At 37.7% G+C, this 21,249-nt stretch overlaps 1 protein-coding gene across 1 annotated transcript in view; it reads left to right on the top strand.

Moving 5' to 3' along the window:
- The window catches only part of PDIA5 (protein disulfide isomerase family A member 5), a 255,318-nt gene that overhangs the window by 210,100 nt on the left and 23,969 nt on the right, over positions 1–21,249 (top strand). Inside the window, exon 15 of the mRNA XM_087711801.1 lies at positions 14,921–14,991. Within this exon, the coding sequence (XP_087567927.1) occupies positions 14,921–14,991 (71 nt within the window). The remainder of the gene's footprint in view (positions 1–14,920; positions 14,992–21,249) is intronic.

Raw genomic sequence — 21,249 nt, 5'->3', positions numbered from 1 at the left:
CATGGGAAGAGGTCGCAATGGACTTCATTGTGCAACTCCCAGACAATAGTAGAAATAGAGTAATCTGGACAGTTATGGACTTGGTTTCTAAGCAGGCGCACTTCATCGATTGCTCAGAGTTGCCGTCCGCAAAGAAATTAGCGAAAATGTTTGTGAAACACATTTATCGCCTGCATGGATTGCCCAAGAGGATCATTTCAGACCGCGGAGTCCAGTTCACAACCAAGTTCTGGAGCCAGGTCCTAAGATCCATCGGGTCCACACAAGAACTGAGCTCAGAGGTTCTTCCCAGCATGAACTTCGCAGCAGAGAAAGCCAATGCGGTAGTGGAACAATACATCCGGTGTTTTGTGTACTATCAGCAAGACAACTGGTCAGACTTGCTACCCTTCGCCGAAGTGGCATACAACAATGCAAGTCACAGCAGCACTGGATTTACTCCTTTCCAGATTACCAGTGGCATGGAATTTGCTCCCATGGCTGAGCTGCCTAAAGAACCTCCCTCCTCCATGTCTTTGAATGAATGGATGGACATGCTAAAGAAAGGGTGGGAGAATACAGAGAAGGCTCTAGCAGATGCAGCAGAAGCCTACCAGAAGCAAGCTGAGAAACACCACTCGCTCCAAAACCCCTTCCTTGTGGGAGACAAAGTTTTTGTGTCTACCAAATACTTAACATTAGGAATGCATGGAAGCTGGGCAAGGAATTTGGTCCAAAATTTCTAGGTCCATTCCCGATAGTGAAGATAGTTAACCCATTTACAGTTCAGCTCAGTCTATCCAGAAGTCTAGGGAAATTTGGCCTGGAATTTCATTGTAGCTTGTTGAAACCAGTAAATGGGTCTAGCATAAGAGCATCCACCCAAACTTTCTCTCCTCCTTTAGAGATAGAAGGGGAAACAACATCTATAGTGATAGGAGGGGAACCACAATCTGAGGTGGAAAAGATTGTAGACTCTAGGTTGAATAGGGGTCGCTTGCAGTATTTAGTGCAATGGAAGGGCTACCCTTTGTCTGAAGCCACTTGGGTGAAAAGTTGGAACTTAAAAGTGGAAACGTTATTAGAACAGTTCCATGAGAAGTTTCCCGATAAGCCAAAGGGTCTCCTAGGGGTGCAAATAGGTGGTTAATTTTTTATATGTTAACTTTTATGTTGTTCTCTTTTCAGGAAATGTTTTTCTTCTGAGGAGAGGCCGCCTGTCAGGCCTCCATTTATATTCCTTTTAGAATTTTGGCCTGCCACACTTTCTCTTATTTCATTATGCTGTTTATGTAAGTATAGTCAATGGGAGGGGGGATTAGAAGGAGTAGGATTTTGGAATGTATTGTTTTTCATTCTTTGCTAGAAGCCAAGGTCATCCTTTGTCTCCACACCAGTACACCTGACCGGAAGAAGCTGGGCATGAACGCCAGTGTGGAAGAAGAAGATTGGACCATGTGATGGATTGTGGGTGTGGGGACAAGATCATGAACTTTTAACTGGGTGGGATTCTGATGTAACTTCCAGAGTTGGAATCCCCACAGCTATGTGCCAACATGCTTGCTTTATTAAATTGGAACTTTAAGCATAGTTTTGCCTTTGATTCTGATTTGATTCTACATGGTATTTGGAACGCTGACAGTATGTAGCTAGCAACACTTCCACATTTATAGTAAAAGTTGTTTAACTTAGAGCTTGTACATACAACAAATTGGTGTCATATGTAAAGAGAATTCATTTATCTGAATGCATTTTATTCTATACTTTGATATATCCACATCTGTTTTATCCATTTGTCAGTTGACATTGTGCTGTGCCTTGATACAATCAATTGATCAATCATTAAATCGCTTAACTAACCCCTGCCTGGTTCAGTACTACTAGATCATCTCTGACATACTACCATCTAGCCACTGTTTCAAAACTTGAAGTGAAGATGAATTCCAGAGGCAATATTTACATTGTTGAAATCTATTACAATTATGAATTTAATCCTGATATTCATTTGACATCTCTTTCACTACAATTTAAATCTATTGTTTTTTATCATGCAATCTGAAGTAACACTAAACAAGTCTACCCTGTCTTCTATTTAATAGCCCTTTAGCTAATAGAAGGTAACTAATAATTTTCCAGTGGTTTTCTATATTCTAGGCCAGTGGTTCTCAACCTGTGGGTTGGGACCCCTTTGGGGGTCGAATGACCCTTTCACAGGGGTCACCTAAGACCATCAGAAAACACGTATTTTAAAAAAAATACAGAAAACATAAAATAATTTTATGGTTGGGGGTCACCACAACATGAGGAACTGTATTAAAGGGTCACAGCATTAGGAAGGTTGAGGCCCACTGTTCTAGGCGAATCATATCTATATTTTTCCCCTTCAGGCGCCCTTTAATCTCTGTTGCTGTCCTCTATGCATGAATCAATTTGTCAATGTTCTTCCTAAAATAAGTGTACAGAACTGTATACAATATTTTTATGAGGTCTAACCAAGCAGAATATAGAGGAATGATTACTTCCCTTAATCTTGACATTGTAATTCTGTTGATTATCACTTTGGCAAAGAAATATTTTATAAACACACAATCGGGGAGGGGAGAAAGGGGATTTCAAATTCTAAAAGGAGGGAGAAAGAGACAGGGAGAATTACCTATAGTACTGATAAATAAGGCAATTGGTTGGGTATGATGAGACAGTCTTTCATAATATGTAATAAGAAATCTTAGTTCTCTGTCTTGTTTTAATCCATGCTAAACAAGTCTTCTAATGAATTCTAATCAGCTGTTTTACCAAGAAAATTGGTCTTTATTTCATGTTGATGCCAGACAAAATAAAAAATGGATTATTAGGCTGCTGGTTCACAAATTCTTAGAAAAAACAATTACATGCATATTGAAACCTAGTATGAATTTATTAAAAATAAGTCATGCCAAACGAATCCGATTTTTTTTATTAAAAAAATCAGGTTGACTACCATACCATAGGAATGCCACAGGCATACTGTATCTTGAGTTCAGTAAAGCATTAGTCAAAGTCTTTCATGAAAAGATGGCAAAATATATGATGGACTGTGCCAATCCATGAAAGGTTATGTAAGAATGCTTCCAAGCATTATCTGAATGTTCTGAATTTAAAAAAATGTTTTAGTCCTTGTTTCCTTGACAACAGAATCTCTATTTCTCCATCAAGGTAATCTTTCTTACCCTTTACACCATTAATCAAAGAATCGATGAACTGAAAATGCAGGACATACTGATTTTTTAATTCAAGTGTATTATAAAAATAATGAAAAATAGTATTTAAGTCTAATGTTTTTGCTTTTTTGTTCTAAAGAGCAGCAGCTTATATTGCCATGCATTTTAAATAGTCCAATAGTCCATATAGTCATATTTTGGTAATAGAGTATGATTCAATTTAATTTGAAAGCAACATGCCTATCAAATATCTCATTAATTATCAAACAGGCTAAAATAAATAGGGCTTTGCAACAAATTATATTTCCCAGAGGAGCCTTTACCTTCAGATAATTCACCTGGCTGATGTGAAATGGATTTTTTCATGGGGCCCATATCTAATTATTTCAGGTAATCCCTGAAACTTTGTAATAATCCTTAAGTATACAATGGTCTGCTTTTGACTAATTTCTTCTGATTCTGGGCAAAACCTGCATTTCCATTGAGCACTGTAATTACTGTTGGGTGAAAGAGACACCAAGGTATCTGTGAAGTGGTTTTCTTCTCATTTGTCCCTCATTCCTTTTGTCCAAACATATTTATTTATTCTATGGGAGCTACTTTTCTTAAATATTACTCTTACTCCAAGTTATGTGTCAGCTGAATGAGCTTCAGAAGTAGCAAAGCAGGTAATGTATATAGAAAGATGTGCTTTTGAACTGTGATGGTAAAATCTAAAGGAACATTGGCCAAAGGTTCTAACTTCTATATAACAAGATTTCTTTTATAAATCTTTACTAAAATTTTGGATCAGCTTTCATTGCTAAAAAGATTGCCTTTCGTATGTGGTTACGTGAATGTCTCTCTTCGGCATTCGTTTTAACAATTTGCTAGGGAGGGATATAATTTTCCATTGAATAATATGCTTCTACATTAGCATATTCTGCCTAATTATAAGGCCACCAAGTTTAATGCCACTGAGCTTTAACATATTGCTTTAAATTCTGTCAGGCCTCAGGCCAGCCATAACTCTAAATCTTTATGTTTCCAGAGGTTCTCTGCATTCAGAAGCTAATTAACAGTAGAAACTTTTAAGAACTCAATATTGTTAGAGAAGTTCTTTATTGCGGAGAAGAAGAAAAATCAAATATATAGAGGTTGTTTTATTTGTCTGAACTTTGGGATCTCATTCTAAGTCTTTTTAGGCATCACCCTTTCAGGTCAATGAACTCTTAATCAAGCTTTTGTTAGCATTGAGACGGGAATGCACCTGTTCCATGTTTACACTATTCTTCTTTCAGGCATAAGCTGCACCGTCCGATTATCTTCTTGCCTGTTTCAGATTATTGATTCTGAATCTTGGTGACTCCCGCCTGAGACCTAGTTTGTCTTCACTCTTAGATTATGTAGAACTCAAGTCCTGTTCATGAAGATATCCCTTTCATAGCAGTAATTGTCTTCAGTGTGACCACTATGAAGCAGAATCTAGATTTAAGATCTTGGTTTTTGCCATTTATTAAAGTATGAAAATAAAACATTTTAAATAGCAAGTGTGCGCCAGAGCTGTTAATACAGTTTCCACTGTGCCCTTTCTGAACTCTGGGAGCACTTAGAATAAGCATACTTCATGTTTTGATAGCTCCTGTGACAGAGTCTTGTTTCCAAACAAAGTAAGAAGATGGAAAATATCTTGGCAGTTGCTGTACCATGTATGTTCCTTTCACAGTAGATAACAATCTAATAGCTTTTCTTCCAAAGCAGGCTGCATGAAAGGGATTTGTGGAAAGGAAGTGAATGACTTAGATGGGATTTAGAAAATTGCATCTTTTGTGAATTACTGTTTTTTATAATAGAGAGTGAGTGACTTGGAGAGCAGAACAGCCTAAGATGTTCTGAATAAAATACATCTATTGTTCATGCACCTATAGGCCTCACACATACATGCACACAGTACTGAAGGCATTTATCTATGTTATGTTATACATATCTTGTAGATGCTTGGAATTGAATATATACTCAGCGATTTATTGTCTGATAATTACTTGAGATGGGCTTTATGTTTTCTCATGTTTTGTTTGTTTTCCAGGAAGCATATTTCAGATTAAAATATTGGCAGTATTTTTTAAAATATAAAGTACAACCTTCCTTGTTCAAATAATCAGACTGTCCTTATAATATTGGGTATATTGGATTTCAATTGGTCAGGACCTGCAACAATAAATATATTGCACAACTGCAGAAATTTCTTAGTTCTAAACTTGAGGATTTATTATTTATTAACCCAAATCTTACTCCAATTCAGAAATGACATGAAATTGGTAGTGCATATTCCAAGAGCTTTACACATTTATTTTACATAATTGTAATTTCCTCCATGATAAATACAATTTACTATAGTTTAATATGCATAAGGACTACCATATTGATTTTAAAATGTAAAAGATGAAAAAAGGAGATATGGTGCTTATGAAACATGGAGGGGAAAGACATAGTATAGCATTATCGAAGTTCGATAATTAGTTTTACACTCAATAAGGAGGAGTAAATAGAGAAAACAGAATTACAAGTCTTCATATTTTGGTCGTTTGTCAGCAATAAGGAAAAAAAATTGGTATGAGAAAAATATGTATTCATTGCACCAAATGTTGCATGTGTTATAATTCCTAAGGTTAGAGTTGTTTTGTTCTGTTTTGGTTTTGGTAAATATAGTCTTAATATGAGATCCTGAATGTTCTATCAAAAAATTCTCAGAAATTAGACGCTATGTGACAGGCTACCCTCTTAACCCTCCAAGATGATATTCCAATAAAGGCAGGATATAAATGAATAAAATAAATAAATAAAAATAAACACATCATATCTTTTCAGACATACCCAAAAGACCTGTAAGCTAAACAATGGGAAGAAAACTATAAAAATATAGGTGACATCTTGGACAACTGTACCTAAAAGATTGAAGCTCTAGAACCATGGGTTTTAACCAAGATCCAAGAAAAGAGTGCAAAAAATCAGACTCAAAGTCACATCAGATAGGGAATGGATGGGGCTTTTTTTCCTTCCCATCTGTTTTCCGTTCAAAAATTAATCTTGGATTTAGAAGGCTTACTTGTCTCCCTATAACTAATGCTAGAAGTACTAGAGTCTAGTACTTCTAGCATTAATATATTTGCTGTGCCCAGATCCCAAACAGTCCCTCATTCAGATTTTAGTTCTTAAATTCGTTGTTTAGACTGTGATTAAACCTGCAAGTTTAAGACTCATTGGTTCAAAGAGGATTATGTCATAGCTATATGAAATTCAATTTTTCTTTGCAAATCATCCATAAAAATATAGTGCTAGTGCATTTCACACGGAGAACTGAAACTATTATAGTAATCTTCATAATATCCAGTCTCCCATTGTGCCAGTTTTTATCTCCAGACATAAGAGTCGCTTATATTTATTCATGAATACTGCCATTTGTGCTGAAATGTTGCATATACGGTCCCCTCTGTATATGTGTTTGCTGTTTATATTTTACATAGCTGTAAAGCCACTGAAATTTCATGCAACCATAGAATTAAAATGGTGTGCCTGATTGTATTTATATGTGTTCCCTTGATCAATGCTTGTACATGTTTAAGTACTTAGTATGAATAATTTGCTTGCATGAGGATTTAGTCATAGAAGATCAGAAATCAGCCTTCATAAACAGCACCAAACACTCCAAAACTAATTTTCTTTGGGCAGGAGATTCACCTACTATATTGTCAGATCTTGCGCTCTTAAAAATATTGAAATGGTCTACATATTAAATTGATAGAGACATTTAAGAATATTACTTTGAAGACTTTTTTGTTTTTGGAGAAGGCAAATAAAAACATTGTTTAAAATGTGATATTGGATGAAGGCTTGTGAAAATGGTATCTGCTGTTGAAGGAATGGAAATTGCATCTGTAATGGATTCTGAGCTTACCTGAACTTTTAAAAAAGTAAATTATTAAATTGAGTTTCTTCCCATTTGTTGCACTTGGTAATTGTAATAGATAAAGTTCAATTAGTCCAATGATGTGATTCTTCTTAGTTATTTTCTGATAACTTCTTGCTCCTTGAGAGTTCAGCACAGGATTCACATCTTCCTGTTTGGAAGGATATCCAAAATTCAATTAATGCTCACTAGCTTTTAATGCTGTGGCTAGGAGCTCTTGAATGATAAAATGTTTATTTTTCACCTAAAACATTGAAGAAAATCTCTGGATTAAAATATGTGCTCTGAGGAGTTAATACTATTGCTCTTGAATCAATGAGTTCAATGAAGAGGAAAGAAAATGTGTAGTGGAAAGGCCACAAAAGAACTGACAGCAGGTGTGTGTGTGAGAGAGATGGAGGAGGGAGGGAGATAGAGATGGATGCAATTTTTCAATTCCAGCCAATTTTCCTTTCTTCTGAAAGTTGAAGGTAGAATCATGATAGCGGTGCATACTGGCTGTGTTCTTACTGCAGTTAAATAAGGCTCCATTAAAAAAAATCTTCCTTGTTTCTTAACATCTGAGGGTTAAGAAAAGTTTACAGAAATAATATAATATAGATGGCAGCCTGTCATCAGGAATGTTCCTCACATATCCTGTAGATGAGACAATTGTGCATGATACTTGCTGAAGTTAAAGCTTAGATATCATGGCCCATAATGTGAAGGCAAGATTATAATGATTGGAATGATCAAAGGCAACCAATCCTAAAGCTGATAACAGATGACTAAAAGCAATCACTGGTGCTGTGAACATGAGTTTACAAGAACTCAAAGAAGCCATTGCTGACAGACGGTCTTGGTGAAATGATGTTTATTGGGTCATAAAGATTCAGAAACAGCTGAGCATCTGAACAACAAAAAATGTTTTCTTTAAAAGACCTTGGAAGATGTGCTTCTGTTGCTTGCATTTTGTACATTTCCTGAGCAATATATAAATTATCCAATTAGTAGCTCTACCTATTCCAGGCAATATACAATTTAGTTTATCTGTGGCTCAGAGGTACTATTAGGATACTATTAGGATGTTCCACGAAGTCTTTCTAATTGTTTTTTATCCAATGGCTTTTCTTGCACTCAAGTTAAAACCAGGGGCAGGGGAAGGAGAATTGCATCAATCCATTTTCCTTCATTTGGTTCCTTGCTAATTAGCTGAGTAGTTTGGATGGATTATGGAAGGTGTATAACCCTCCTCTCTCAATTCCTGATGAGGGAGACAGTCTATAAATAAAAGGTACATATCAATTGCTAGCAAGCAAAGAGTACAATTTGAACAGTGAATTGTAGCACAAGTCTTAAAAGAACAGTATGGTGTGAATTATCAGGGAAAGTACTAGATATGATAATCGACAACTATTTATTGGATTTATTAGATTTAGGTGCCTAAATTCAAAGCAAAGTTAGCAATTTGATTTTTCATTAATATTTTACCCTAGTTCCACTTTAAAGTTCTACCAGTTCAGTTAATGAAATAATAAAAAGCAATTCTTCATTTATTCCAGTTCATATAACAATGCAGCCTGAAAGAATAATTTAAAAAAGCCTCATATCTCTCTAGTTCAGTTTAGACCTGAAATCCGAGGGACAGGCTTTTAAGCACTGGACTAAATGTTGGAAAGGACTGTGTAAAAGGTTTATTAAGGTCTTGGCAGTAGAAAAATGAGAAAATATTTAACAATTAGAATAATAGAGCCTGGTTTTGTTAAGTAAAATAAAATAACAAAAGGGAGAAAATGATAATTTAGGAAATTAGACAATGGAAAGAAAAGTTTAAAGACTATGTTCTGTGTTGCAGTGCATTTGCTTTTTAATCTGCTGATACGCCTAGAATCTCCTGCCTTCTAATTGATTTTCCTCCATCTCTCCAATGGTTTCATTATAAATTTATTTATGAATTAGTTAGACATGATCTGCAAAACCAGTTTTCCACTAATTTCCTTCAAGAATACGTTGTTGACTGAATCATGAAATTCAGTTTAAGTAATGGATGAATGGAGGAAAAACTCTGTTCTTAAAAAATACTTTTATCCACATTTCAGAGACTCAGACTATGCTGCAAACAATCCTCTATGTTTTGTTATCTGATTGTTTGCTGCTGATGCTAGGGCAGGAAGCCTGCTTCTGGAGCCCTGAGGGACTTCTTAAGGTCATTAATCAGATTCCTACTTGCAAGCTCACATGGTCTCCAAATAATAGTACTGTGCAATATGTATTTTCCAATAATATGTTAACAAATATATCCTGAAAAGGAGAAGAATGATAGGTGTGTATGTAGGCATGTGCAAGAGAGAGAAATTTATATTCTATCTTTTGTGTGGGAGCTCCAGGTAGCATACATAACAACTTTGTGAGATGAATCACCTACAGTGGTAAGCTTCTGTGGCCAAAGGTGAAACTAGAATCTGGCTCCTAGTCCTACAGCTTAACCGCTGCACTACACTCAGGGGTGGGTTGCTGCCGGCGTTACTGCCGGTTCCCTTTGTGCACACTTAGCTTCATTTGTGTGCAGTTGTCTGTAAATAGTTCTGTGCATGTGCAGAACATTAAAAAAAGGGGGAAAAGCATGCTGACAATGGCAGCGGTGACCGGGGAACCAGTTCGGAAGCGTGGCCAGCCTGGGTTGCTGCCAGTTCTGCGACCCAGGCCAACATTCCACTACCGGTTCGCCCGAACCAGTGAGAACCGGTAGCAACCCACCTCTGACTACACTGCAATGGTTCTCTAATATGCATGTATGAATGAATAATGTGAAATGTTAATTGAACTCAAATCTAATTTAAACTTTTGTTTTATGGAACCAAGGATAACTAACCACTGATTTACTTCATTCTAGTGCCTTAATACTAAATTTGCTGTATGTTGACTTATTGTAAAAAGATATTTGCCTGTGGAAAGATGTTGAGTTCCATTTCGTGCTATAGATTTTAGGGTTCCATCTTCTCCCACATCAGTTTATATAGTCGCTAAAACAGCTCTGATCTTTTTTACATTTTGCTCACATAAATCTTCTGTGCGAAAGGGAATTAATTATTCCCTGATTAAATGTGAATTCTATCCATTATGTTACGAGAACTCTTCTTTGCCTATTGTCCAAAAATTTAGGTACAGATTTCTACTTCTCAGTACATCAAAGTATAGGCAGAATTTTACTTGATTATAAAAACTTGGTTACAGTATTGAAGAGAGTTACTTTGCATTCAAAAGTTATTGAAAAGAAAGAAAATCTCATAAGATGAAAAAAGAAGATCTTACTGCAGACTGGGTGTATTTTTTTTAAAATATATTTTATTCATTTTCACATTCCATTTTACAATCACTTATATACAGGGTATTTGCTATAAGAAAAAATAAAAAAAAAAAAAAAAAATAAAACAAAATAAAAAAGAAAACACAACTCATCATTCACAACCCCACCTGACACTTCCATCCTCCATACACCCCATCTACCCCCTCCAACTTTCCTTTCCTCCCTCTAACACTCCCCTCCTACTTCCCTTTCCCCACAAACCTTCCTTCTCCCCTTACTCCCAACACGCCCTCCTTACATTCCCCTTACTCCTTCCTTACTCCTCCCTCTTCTTTCCCTCTACCTCCCTCCTTGGTGTATTCCTTTATTCAAGTGTTGTTTATTATAATCTGATAAAAAGTAAAATAAACCAAGGAAAAAAAATATAAAGAAAGAAAAGAGAAAAAAAGGGAAAAAAAAGAACAACCGTATATAAGTGCATTCTTGTTCTTATTGAGACTATGTTAACACCCACCCACCCACCCCCCATAAATCCCCATCCCTAATCCTCCCGACTTCCCAGGGCCCACACCTGGCACTGCCTTCTATCTAAAGTATCTTATGTTCGTATGGATTAAAAATAAAAGTAATATATTAAAGGAAAGAAAAACAAGAAAAAAGAAAGAAAAGAAAAAAGAAAAAAGAAAAAGGAAAGAAAAAGAAAAAGAACTCTTTGTGTTAAGCTCAGCCCCCCATCTTTATCTATGCTTAAATAGTGTAAGTCATTCTATCTATATTTTATTCTCGTCTCTTCTTTGTTATTTACCCTGACCTCCTGTAGACTCTCCCGTTCCTCTTCCTTAACCTTGTATTCAGATAAACATTTATACAAATTTGTATAGACATCAATATACAATCTAGCTCAAAAATAATCCCTTCTAGTAAAATTTAAGCAGCGTGGATCATTCCACATATTCAAATATTACTTTACAGAAGAATAATCAAACTTTCCCTTCTAATAGGATTTAAACAGCGTAAATAATCTTTCTTAACCTTATTTTCAAACAGTAATTCAAAATAATCTAACCAAACTTTCCCTTCTTAGTAAAATTTAAGCAGCGTGGATCAAGTATTACTTTACACAAAAATCAGTTTACATTCTATCTTAAAATGATCCCGACCAGCTTTCCCTTCTAATAGGATTTAAACAACGTAAATCATTCCGCATGCATTTTACCCTCATCCCTTGCTTCTCTGATATTTACCACTATCAAATTTATGCAGACATTAGTTTAAGATCTAGCTCAAAATAATTTCACCAAGCTTTCCCTTCTAATAAAAATTAAATAGCATGGATCATTCCACATATTCAAATAATACTTTCAACAAGAATCAGTTAACCTTCTGTTTTAAAAAATAATCTCATCCAGCTTTCCCTTCTAACAGAATTTAAACAGCATAAATCATTTTGCATTCATTTTACATATATACATTCAATATCACCCCACCAATATACGTAAATCATTCCGCATGCATTTTACCCTCATCCCTTGCTTCTCTGATATTTACCACTATCAAATTTATGCAGACATTAGTTTAAAATCTAGCTCAAAATAATTTCACCAAGCTTTCCCTTCTAATAAAAATTAAATAGCATGGATCATTCCACATATTCAAATAATACTTTCAACAAGAATCAGTTTACCTTCTGTTTTAAAATAATCTCATCCAACTTTCCCTTCTAACAGAATTTAAACAACATAAATCATTCTGCATTCATTTTACATATATACAATCAGTATCACCCCACCAATAAGTTCCGCTTTTTCTACCGGAGAGAGGTCGCAAACCCCCATTCAATCCACAACTTTGGCGAATATTTTAAAATAGCAATAGCAATAGCAATAGCAGTAGACTTATATACTGCTTCATAGGCCTTTCAGGCCTCTCTAAGCGGTTTACAGAGAGTCAGCATATTGCCCCCAACAATCTGGGTCCTCATTTTACCCACCTCGGAAGGATGGAAGGCTGAGTCAACCCTGAGCCGGTGAGATTTGAACCGCTGACCTGCTGATCTAGCAGTAGCCTGCAGTGCTGCATTTAACCACTGCGCCACCTTGGCTCTAAATCTAAATGTCTAAATCCTCGATCTCCGCTTTTCTGCTTCTCCGAGGGAGGAAAGGCTACCCCCTCCATCTTGCAGCCATGTGGTCTGTTGCTTGCCTTCTCCTTCGGCTTGTCTCTCCTCTTTTCCAAGTGAATCAGGAAGTCCCGCCTTCAAAGTCTTGTAATAGAAATCTCGAGCCTCCGAAACAGAGTTAAGACGAAGTCTTTGATTCTCAAATGTGACCGTAATGCCGGCTGGGGCCTCCCATCTATATTGAATCTGTTGATTTCTAAGCTCTTTAGTTAAAAAAGCATAGTCTCTTCTTGCTCTCAACATCTGGAAAGGTATTTCTTTGAAGACAGTCAAGTCCTGGTCATCAACTCGCAAACTATTATTATGAAACTTTTGCATAATCGCGTTTCTGGATTCTTTTGTGGAAAAATATATAATTATGTCCCTCGGGAGCTGTCGCTGTTCCGCTACCAACGAATTCTGGCGATAGATTTTCCGAATCTGCCAATCAAAGTTAAGTCCCGGGCTTCCCACCGCATGGCTGAAGGCTTCAACAAAGGTCTGTTTCAGATTCTCTCGCTCCTTTTCGCGGAATCCTCTGACTCTTATTGCGAATGCCTTCTTATTAAAGTTTATCATAACGAGCTGTTCTTGAGTGTCTCTAATTTTTTGTTGTAATATTTGAATATTAGTAGTCAAATTAGAATTAGCCTCCTCCAAGCTTTCCAATTTATTCTCTATTTCAGCGGTATAATCTGACAGGGCAGACACGGCTGCAAACGTATTCGCCTTCATTTGGTCAATTTTAGACTTTAAATCATCATATAGCTCCAATACAAATTCCTTAATTTCTTGTTTAAAATCATTAAACATTTGAAAGAAAAATTCCTGTGTTAAAAATTCTCCAGTAGAGGGCGTAGGAGACAAGGGCTGCGATTCCAGTGTAGATTCTTTAAGTTCATTCATAGATTCTTTAGGCACATTTGTAGAGAGACGCTTCGATTTTAACCTGGGTGCCATTATAAATAAACAAATAAACAGCGCTTTCGCTCCCCTCTGTTTCCAAAAAAAAAATATTTATTTTGTTAAGGAGCGGTCTGCAGGAAGGTAAAACCGGCTAAGTACATCCCCTATCAGTCACCAACGGGGAGAAATCGCCATTTTGAAGTCCGTTTAAACAAAGAAGCCTCTAAGACAAATGGTGCTGGTGTTTAAGGTAGTAATAAAAGCATAAATCTCACAGGGGTGGGACCCGCCCGTATTAATCCTAGCTTCAAACAACTTTGCTTTGTCCTGGGGGGGGGGGGGATAGCCTGTCTAGGGCTGCAAAAAAAAAGCAGCTGAGAAGAACTGGCTGGAGATAAAGGCTCCGCTTACGCTGGATCTAATCTCTGTCCACAGCCAAAAAAAAAAGAGAAAGGCTGTGAATTACGAATAGACCCTAGCACACAGAGCTACTCCCTGCCCCTTTATAGCCAAAAAGGGGTGATATCTATGATCTTATTTAGATATACAGACCAGATCTCTGAGAGGAGCTCGGTTGAGCCCTCCTCGGCGACAGGCTCCACCCCCAGGAAGGTCCAGACTGGGTGTATTGAAGATCAGCTTTAAGATTATATTTTGGGGCAAAAGCTAGGAATGCTTGTCTGATGAACTTATCAAACAGAACTTATCATTCATTCGTTCGTTCGTTCATTCATTCATTTATTTTCTGGAGTCATCCATCTCAGTCAATGACTCTGGGTAGCTTACAATTGAAAAAAAATATATTACAATGAAATATACTAAGAACAACAATAACAATACTAAAGACATTAAATATACTTAGGAGCAAGATTTCCCTGTCCAGTTGCTTTATGTTTTTGCCGGATGCTTCCATCCTGATTGTTCTTCCTTTTATCTTCTACTTCCTTCCTCTTTGTGCTATTTCCCCCTCTTTCTTACTTAAAATAGAACTAACCTCAGAACAACTATGCGAAGTAAATAAAACAGTGTTCCTGTTCCAGTCTGCTTTGTTGTGCGTTGATATAAGATAGGACAATTATGTAGGTAGGTGTTGGCTACTGCTGAAGTCAAATTAAAATCTTTCCACAATTTTTGTGATCTGTGAAATGGATCACTATTTGGCTTGTTTTGGGTAAACAGACCTGAATTGTAAGAATTGTATGATATGAGTTTGTATACATTTGCTGCTACAAGTGATATTACCATGGTATATAAATAGTATGATAATTATGCACAGAGTCACCTTGTGGTGAAATTTAATTAAAATAATGAATAAAAACATCTGACTCATCCATAGGAAGATAAATGTGGTATTTCTTAGCTTTCGAACTTGCTGTGAATATCTGATGGTGCTTTTTATTGCCAAACACTTCGCATGCGGCTTATCGCTGTCTTTCTTTATCCCACAGGGTGTCCACATTGTAAGAACTCAATTCCACATTTCACAACAGCAGCAGAACTCTTTAAAGAAGATCGTAAGGTAACTCTGCAGTCATTTTGGATTTTTTCATAGTAACTCCAGCTTATGTGGTCTATTGTTTACTTTCTCTGCTTTCAGAAACATATGAATACTTTCCCACTTTGCCCTTCTTCTTGATTTCTTCCAGTTAAATGGGGTCAGTGGAGAAGGGGGTATTTTGTCTTGAGGCAATCTCAACTTGGGGTGAAGTGCAGTTTAATCTCTTTGTGTAGGATTTAACAAAAAGAAACATAAACATGTAAGAAATCCCCGAGAACAGCTTCTTGTGAGTGTTACCACTCGTTCTATTATTAAAAAAGGCCTACTGTTTTTCAGTTTTAAGATGAGACTGGTTGTTAGATTGAGAATATTGCTTGGCTAGATTCAGATTGTGGAAAAGGCTCAATTATTTTCTGAGAATGGTCTTCTAACACATAATGTAGATAGCATGATCATCTTCAGCAGTCCCACAGTGCACTAATCAAAGTTCAGAAAGATCATTGCAAAATGACAGAGCTAGTTGTAGGGTTCAATAGATGAGGTCTAGGAGTATTGCCCTATGAGAAAATGTTGAGGGAAGTTACTTTGGGGAAAGTGAACCATGGAATTCCTGATCTAGGTTTAGTAGGTGGGTATATCTTTGTATAGATATCTATATATATAAAAGCCAAATACCACTCACTCATCACAAAATTTCCAGAACTATAAAACCTACAAACTTGAAATTTGGCACATATGTTCCTCTTGGTTGAGGAAGCCAAGGTGGCGCAGTGGTTAAAATGCAGCACTGCAGGCTACTGCTAGATCAGCAGGTCAGCGGTTCAAATCCCACCGGCTCAGGGTTGACTCAGCCTTCCATCCTTCCGAGGTGGGTAAAATGAGGACCCAGATTGTTGGGGGCAATATGCTGACTCTCTGTAAACCGCTTAGAGAGGCCTGAAAGGCCTATGAAGCGGTATATAAGTCTACTGCTATTGCTATTGGTTTCTAGGTGCTTGCTAAGAAAGGATTTTTTTCGAAATGACCATCAGATCATTAGCATTTGTTATACAATAATTAACACGCTCTGATGCTAAGGAGTTCTACTCCCCCTCCCCACCTGAAAAGAACTCTGTTCCAGCTGCCAGTTGCCTTATATTAACACTCTCTGGTGCTAAGGAGTTAGTCATTCTACTCCCCCTTCCACCTGAAAAGAATTCTGTTCCAACTGCCAATTGCCTCACATTCTGTTCCCTCAGTTCAAATTGGCAGACATTCCACTCCTTCACTCAGGATCGATCTGGGGCTCCTTACAGTACTAAACATTGGTACCTCACCAAAATGTCTATGCCTTCCACCTATGGAACTGCTTCCGGACTCAAGGTGGCAAGAGCAATATTCCCTGATGTGTTTCAATCATCGACCACCATTGAGCCAACAGATTATGAAGCGAATTTCTCCTGAACTCTTAGCTCGATCACATAGTTTCATCGCCAAGCACGGGTATCCAGCTAATATAAATATACTGTATATGCATAAGCAAAAACTTATATATGTATTTGTGTTAACCATTTGGGGGGGGATGCTGGTGCTAAAAGTTTTCACCAAAGTGAAAGATATAATTTTGCCACACACTTTCCTCCCAAGATTGCTTCAAATGAGCATTGCACTATTATGTGTTGTTCTGGGGTGCAGGTCACAGAAGAATGAATTTAAATTAAAGGAAGGCAGATTTAAACATCCTAAGAGTAAGAGCTGTTTGATAGTGGAACCAATTACCCAGAGAAATAGTGGATTTGCCTTCACTATGTATCTTTGGATCAAGTCTAGAGACCCTACTATTGAGAATACTTTAATTAGGATTCCTTCACTGAGCAGGGAGTTAGTCTTAACAGTCTGAATGGGCTTTTCAAACCCTGATTCTGAACAAGAGCTAGAAGTTGAATTAGGAAAGGCATGGAGACAGCAATACATTCCTCCTGCTGTGGCAAGCACTTCAAGGAGAAGTATATTGCCTTCTTTTGCACATACCCGTATTTTTCGGAGTATAAGATGCACCAAGATTTTGAAGGGGCAAATTAAAAAAAAAGTTTTTGCACTCTGCAGGCCTCCCCAAAACAGCCTGTTTTCCACAAAAATGGCCCCATTTTTCATCAAAAAATGGCATGTATAGCCTTTAGGAGGCTTATAGAATGTTCCTGGGGTGGGGGATGGGGCAAGAACAAGCAAAAAAAATGTCCATTTCTGCCCTCCCTAGCCTCCAGGAGCACTCCATTTTAGTGAAGGGGGCAGGGTTTCGGGAGGCCAAAAATGCTGTATTCAGCGTATAAGATGCACCTAGATTTTCACCCTCTTTTTTGAGGGAAAAGGTGCATCTTATACTCCAAAAATATGGTATGTGAGTGTTTTTAAGATCTTGATTATTCAGCATCAGTTCCTCCTCTGCCATACCATCAATACTAAGCAAACTTATTGCTTTTCAAAACTCAATATGATTTTGTTCTATCTGGCAACCCATCCCAGGCACACATACAACCCTGCACACACTCCTCCCCCCTTCATAGCTCCATAGCATGCACGAATACCACAACTTTATGAATCGTCTTTCATGAGTCTTTCTCAACTACAGTAATTTCCCTGATAGTGAGAACTTTGTGTGTACAGTGTTAAATAACTTAGTCCAAATTATGGGTGAATTGAGAATTTGCATTGCTTCCATTGATTAATAGATTTATTCAAAACCTGACCAAGATTGAGAGAGGTCCTTTTAGTTCTCAAGATGGTGATTGATGGGTGCAGCCCTTATTTCAGCTAATAGTAGAAATAGGAAATGTGCCAGCCAACTAAAATGTAGAAGTATAAAGTTTAATGAGCTGGAACCTAAGTTCCAATTGAGGATATTGAGTTTAGAGTAGTTTCTGAAGGCCAGGCATACAGGAAAAACAGCTATGTTTTTATCTACTTTGCTTGACTTTTCAAGGTGGTGGAGATTGATAATTCTATACTATTTCTTCAATCATATACAATTCAATTCTGCTGAAGTGTTCTTGGATTTGCTAATGACCTTTATGGATATTCTATACAGACTGTATTGCTGCTCAGGGATGCACTTCAGCATTATCATAAAGCTCTTTTTAAACAATTCCTTTCTCAATTTTTTATGAATCTTTCTTTTGGTCTGGCTGTGGCTGCACAGTTCAGTAGACAACAGATAAGCAGATATGTAAAACAAATTGGACTTTAAAAATCCAGCGAGCTTTTAATTTTCAAAGGAAAATATTTGCATGTGCCACACAGCTTTCTACAAGCCTGTATTTGTCTCCAACATGTGATTCTCAATTTTCCCTCTTCTTAAGTCAGTCAATATAATACCACAGTGGAGGAACAGATTGTATAACCCAGATAGGAGAATTAAGATACAGAGTTATATCTCTATGCTTTTTGCTAGCTACTTATTGAAAATCTATGTCATTGCCTTCAGAAGGGTTTTTCCTGTTTGAGAAACTGCAGTGCATATTTTTAAGACCATAATTCCAGTACCTTCAGCCAATGCAAATATTTGGTTTGAACTGTTTCCATTAAAGTTGGCTGTCATGAGAACAATTATGAAACTTTGAAAATTAACTGTACACCAGTCTGAGCAGGAAATGGGCTGTACCTAAATTAATAAATAAATAAAAGAGTAAATAAAAGATTTAGGATTTTCTTTTCCTATTAACCAGCATCAGCAAGTATATATCCCAAAAGCTTTAATCTAGTCACATCAGAGACACCCAAAAGATCCTCAGCTGTTCTTCAGTAACAAGTTACCATCCAGCCTGAGGAGCTCATATTCTAGCACCATATTGTCAGTCACTTCATTTCATCTACGTCTGTGGTTTTCTTGGAATGATTTGCCATTTCTTTCTCCCACACAGAAGGTAATAGCATCTTTGCCATTATAACTAAAGTGATCATCTGCCTCAGCAACTTCATATATTGTTGCACCCAATGAAGGGGTGGGCTTCAAAAATTGCAGTAACGGGTTCGCTGCCCCGTTGCTGGGTTGGCGTGGCCATGGTGGCCGTCACCTAGTTGGCGTCCCTCACCAGGGGAGGGGGGATTTTTCGCCCTCCCCAGGCTCCAGAGGCTTTCCTCAAGCCTCTGGGAAGATGAAAACTGCTTCCTCCAGGCTCCAGCGGTCCTCTGGAGCCCAGAAACAGGCCCACTTTTGGACTCCAGTAGGCCTGTTTCCCCCCTCTCCCTGAGCCTCCACACAGGCCCTGCACCTACCTGGCACAATGAATGGGCAGTGTGGAGACTCCTGGGATGGGTGGGGTGGGGTGGGATGGGCATGGCCAGCAAGGGGTGGCATTTGGGGTTCTCCAAACTGGGCGGAATCCTAGCTAGAGGATTGCCCAAACCTGTGTGAATGCCCAGCAGCCCACCCCTAACCCTATGTAGAACCAACTTGCTTTAGCTGGACTGCTGGGCTGAATTTCACATCACAGGTGACCCTCCTATGACTATATATTCTGGGGATACACTCCCAGTCTTCCGTCTTCATCACAGACATTATTCCCAGCATATATCCAGAATCCAAACATAGTCTGATCTCCTGGGAATCACCGTGTAACTTCATTGAGATGATCAGGGAGCACGACATTTAATTGGCACAATAGTTAATAAAAACTAAGCATCTTCCATAACCCCTTTACAGGGAACCAGCATTCTGTAATATTCACATGCAGAATCAGAACGGAAGCCACTTGGCATCAGTATCCTTTTCTGCATAAATAGGTTTGTCCACTTTAGATCCCTACTTTCCAAAAATGGTGTTATTTTTAAAGGAGATAACATTTCAGTGTGGGAAAGAATATTGGGGGAATTGAAGACTTGCCCTTTTTAATTCTTCTCTAAAATCAATGTTCAGTAGGCTATTCACTTCCATTTTCATAACAAAAGTCAATATTTGCTGTTGTTGAGATTTATTTCCTTGAATCAATAAAGTGATGAGTGGCAGTACATATTTTAACAGCACAAAAAAAAACCCTGACTGTTCCTGCAGAAGGCTTTTATTATGGCAACTGTAAGAGCTTAAAGAACAATCCTTGGAAAAGCAAAGAAGGGGAAGAGCACAAGCATTTAAAATGACTGTTTCTTGTATTTTAGTCAAACAAAACTAGACATGGAATTAATACTTTGCTGTTCATTTGTTTGAACACAAATAAATAATAGCAGCTGTATCCTTCAATTGCTGATCATTTAAGTAAATAAAAAACCAAGTTTGTAGGACAATAAATCTAAATTGAAGTACCTTACACAGTTTTTATCTGTTTTACTACATTGTTTGAAAGTGCTAGTAGTGCTTTTTATTAAGTATTGGGTACCATTACAACCTGTGTCATGGCAGAATTCACTTGTCTGTAGATAATCATTTGTTCCTGGATAGGAACCCCAGATTTTTATCCATTATAATATCACAATGACAGCTACGTTTTCAGAACATCCCTTTCAATATTTTTACTTCTTTTTTTTTACTATGAGTGTGCTGTTACTAGTTTATCACTCTTTGCAGGTAAAGATGCCTTTTCTGGTAGAATAGACAGAAGGACGTCTCCTCAAGGATTTCTTTTCAATAAAACTGTCTAACCTCCGTGAACTGCTGCCACATTGAGTTCAGTAACAACCTAGCCCATGTCTGGGATCTTTGATTAGTATTTTCTGAAAGTATGTAATGTATGAGGAGATGTGGATAGTCCTCAACTTATGATCTCCATTGAGCCCAACATTTCTGTTGCTAAGTGAGACATTTGTTAAAAGAATTTTGCCCTGTTTACAATCTTTCTTGCCACACTGGTTAAGTGAATCACTGCAGTTCTTAAGTTAGCTAACACGGTTGTTAAGTGAATCTGGATTTCCCATTGACTTTGCTTGTCAGAAGGTGATCACATGGCCCCAAGAAACTGCAACCATCATAAATATGAATCTGTTGCCAAATGATCAGATGACCTTAGGGATGCTACAATGGCAGTAGTGGGTTGCAGGCAGTACGCCCCAGTATGGGCATACTGGAGCATGCCCGGAACACTGGATACCGTTCCGGTATGTTGCCCCGGTGGGCCCACCCGCCCGCCTGAGCTCCTTACCTGTCTTTTAAGGCTTATACGCACGCGCATGGCGCATACAGCGCTTATGTGATGCTATGCGGAGCAGCTGGAGTGTCGTGGAGGCACTAAGATGCATGCGTGCACTGCGTGCGTCCATGTGGATGACGCCAGGCCCCTTCCAACCGTACTGGTTGGAACGGGATCCAGAACC

This window comes from Thamnophis sirtalis, unplaced genomic scaffold (genome assembly GCF_051295495.1).
Source record: "Thamnophis sirtalis isolate CommonGarterSnake01/CBP01778 unplaced genomic scaffold, rThaSir2_p1.2 scaffold_1, whole genome shotgun sequence".
Lineage (NCBI taxonomy): Eukaryota > Metazoa > Chordata > Lepidosauria > Squamata > Natricidae > Thamnophis > Thamnophis sirtalis.
This window is presented reverse-complemented; position numbering and strand designations above follow the sequence as displayed.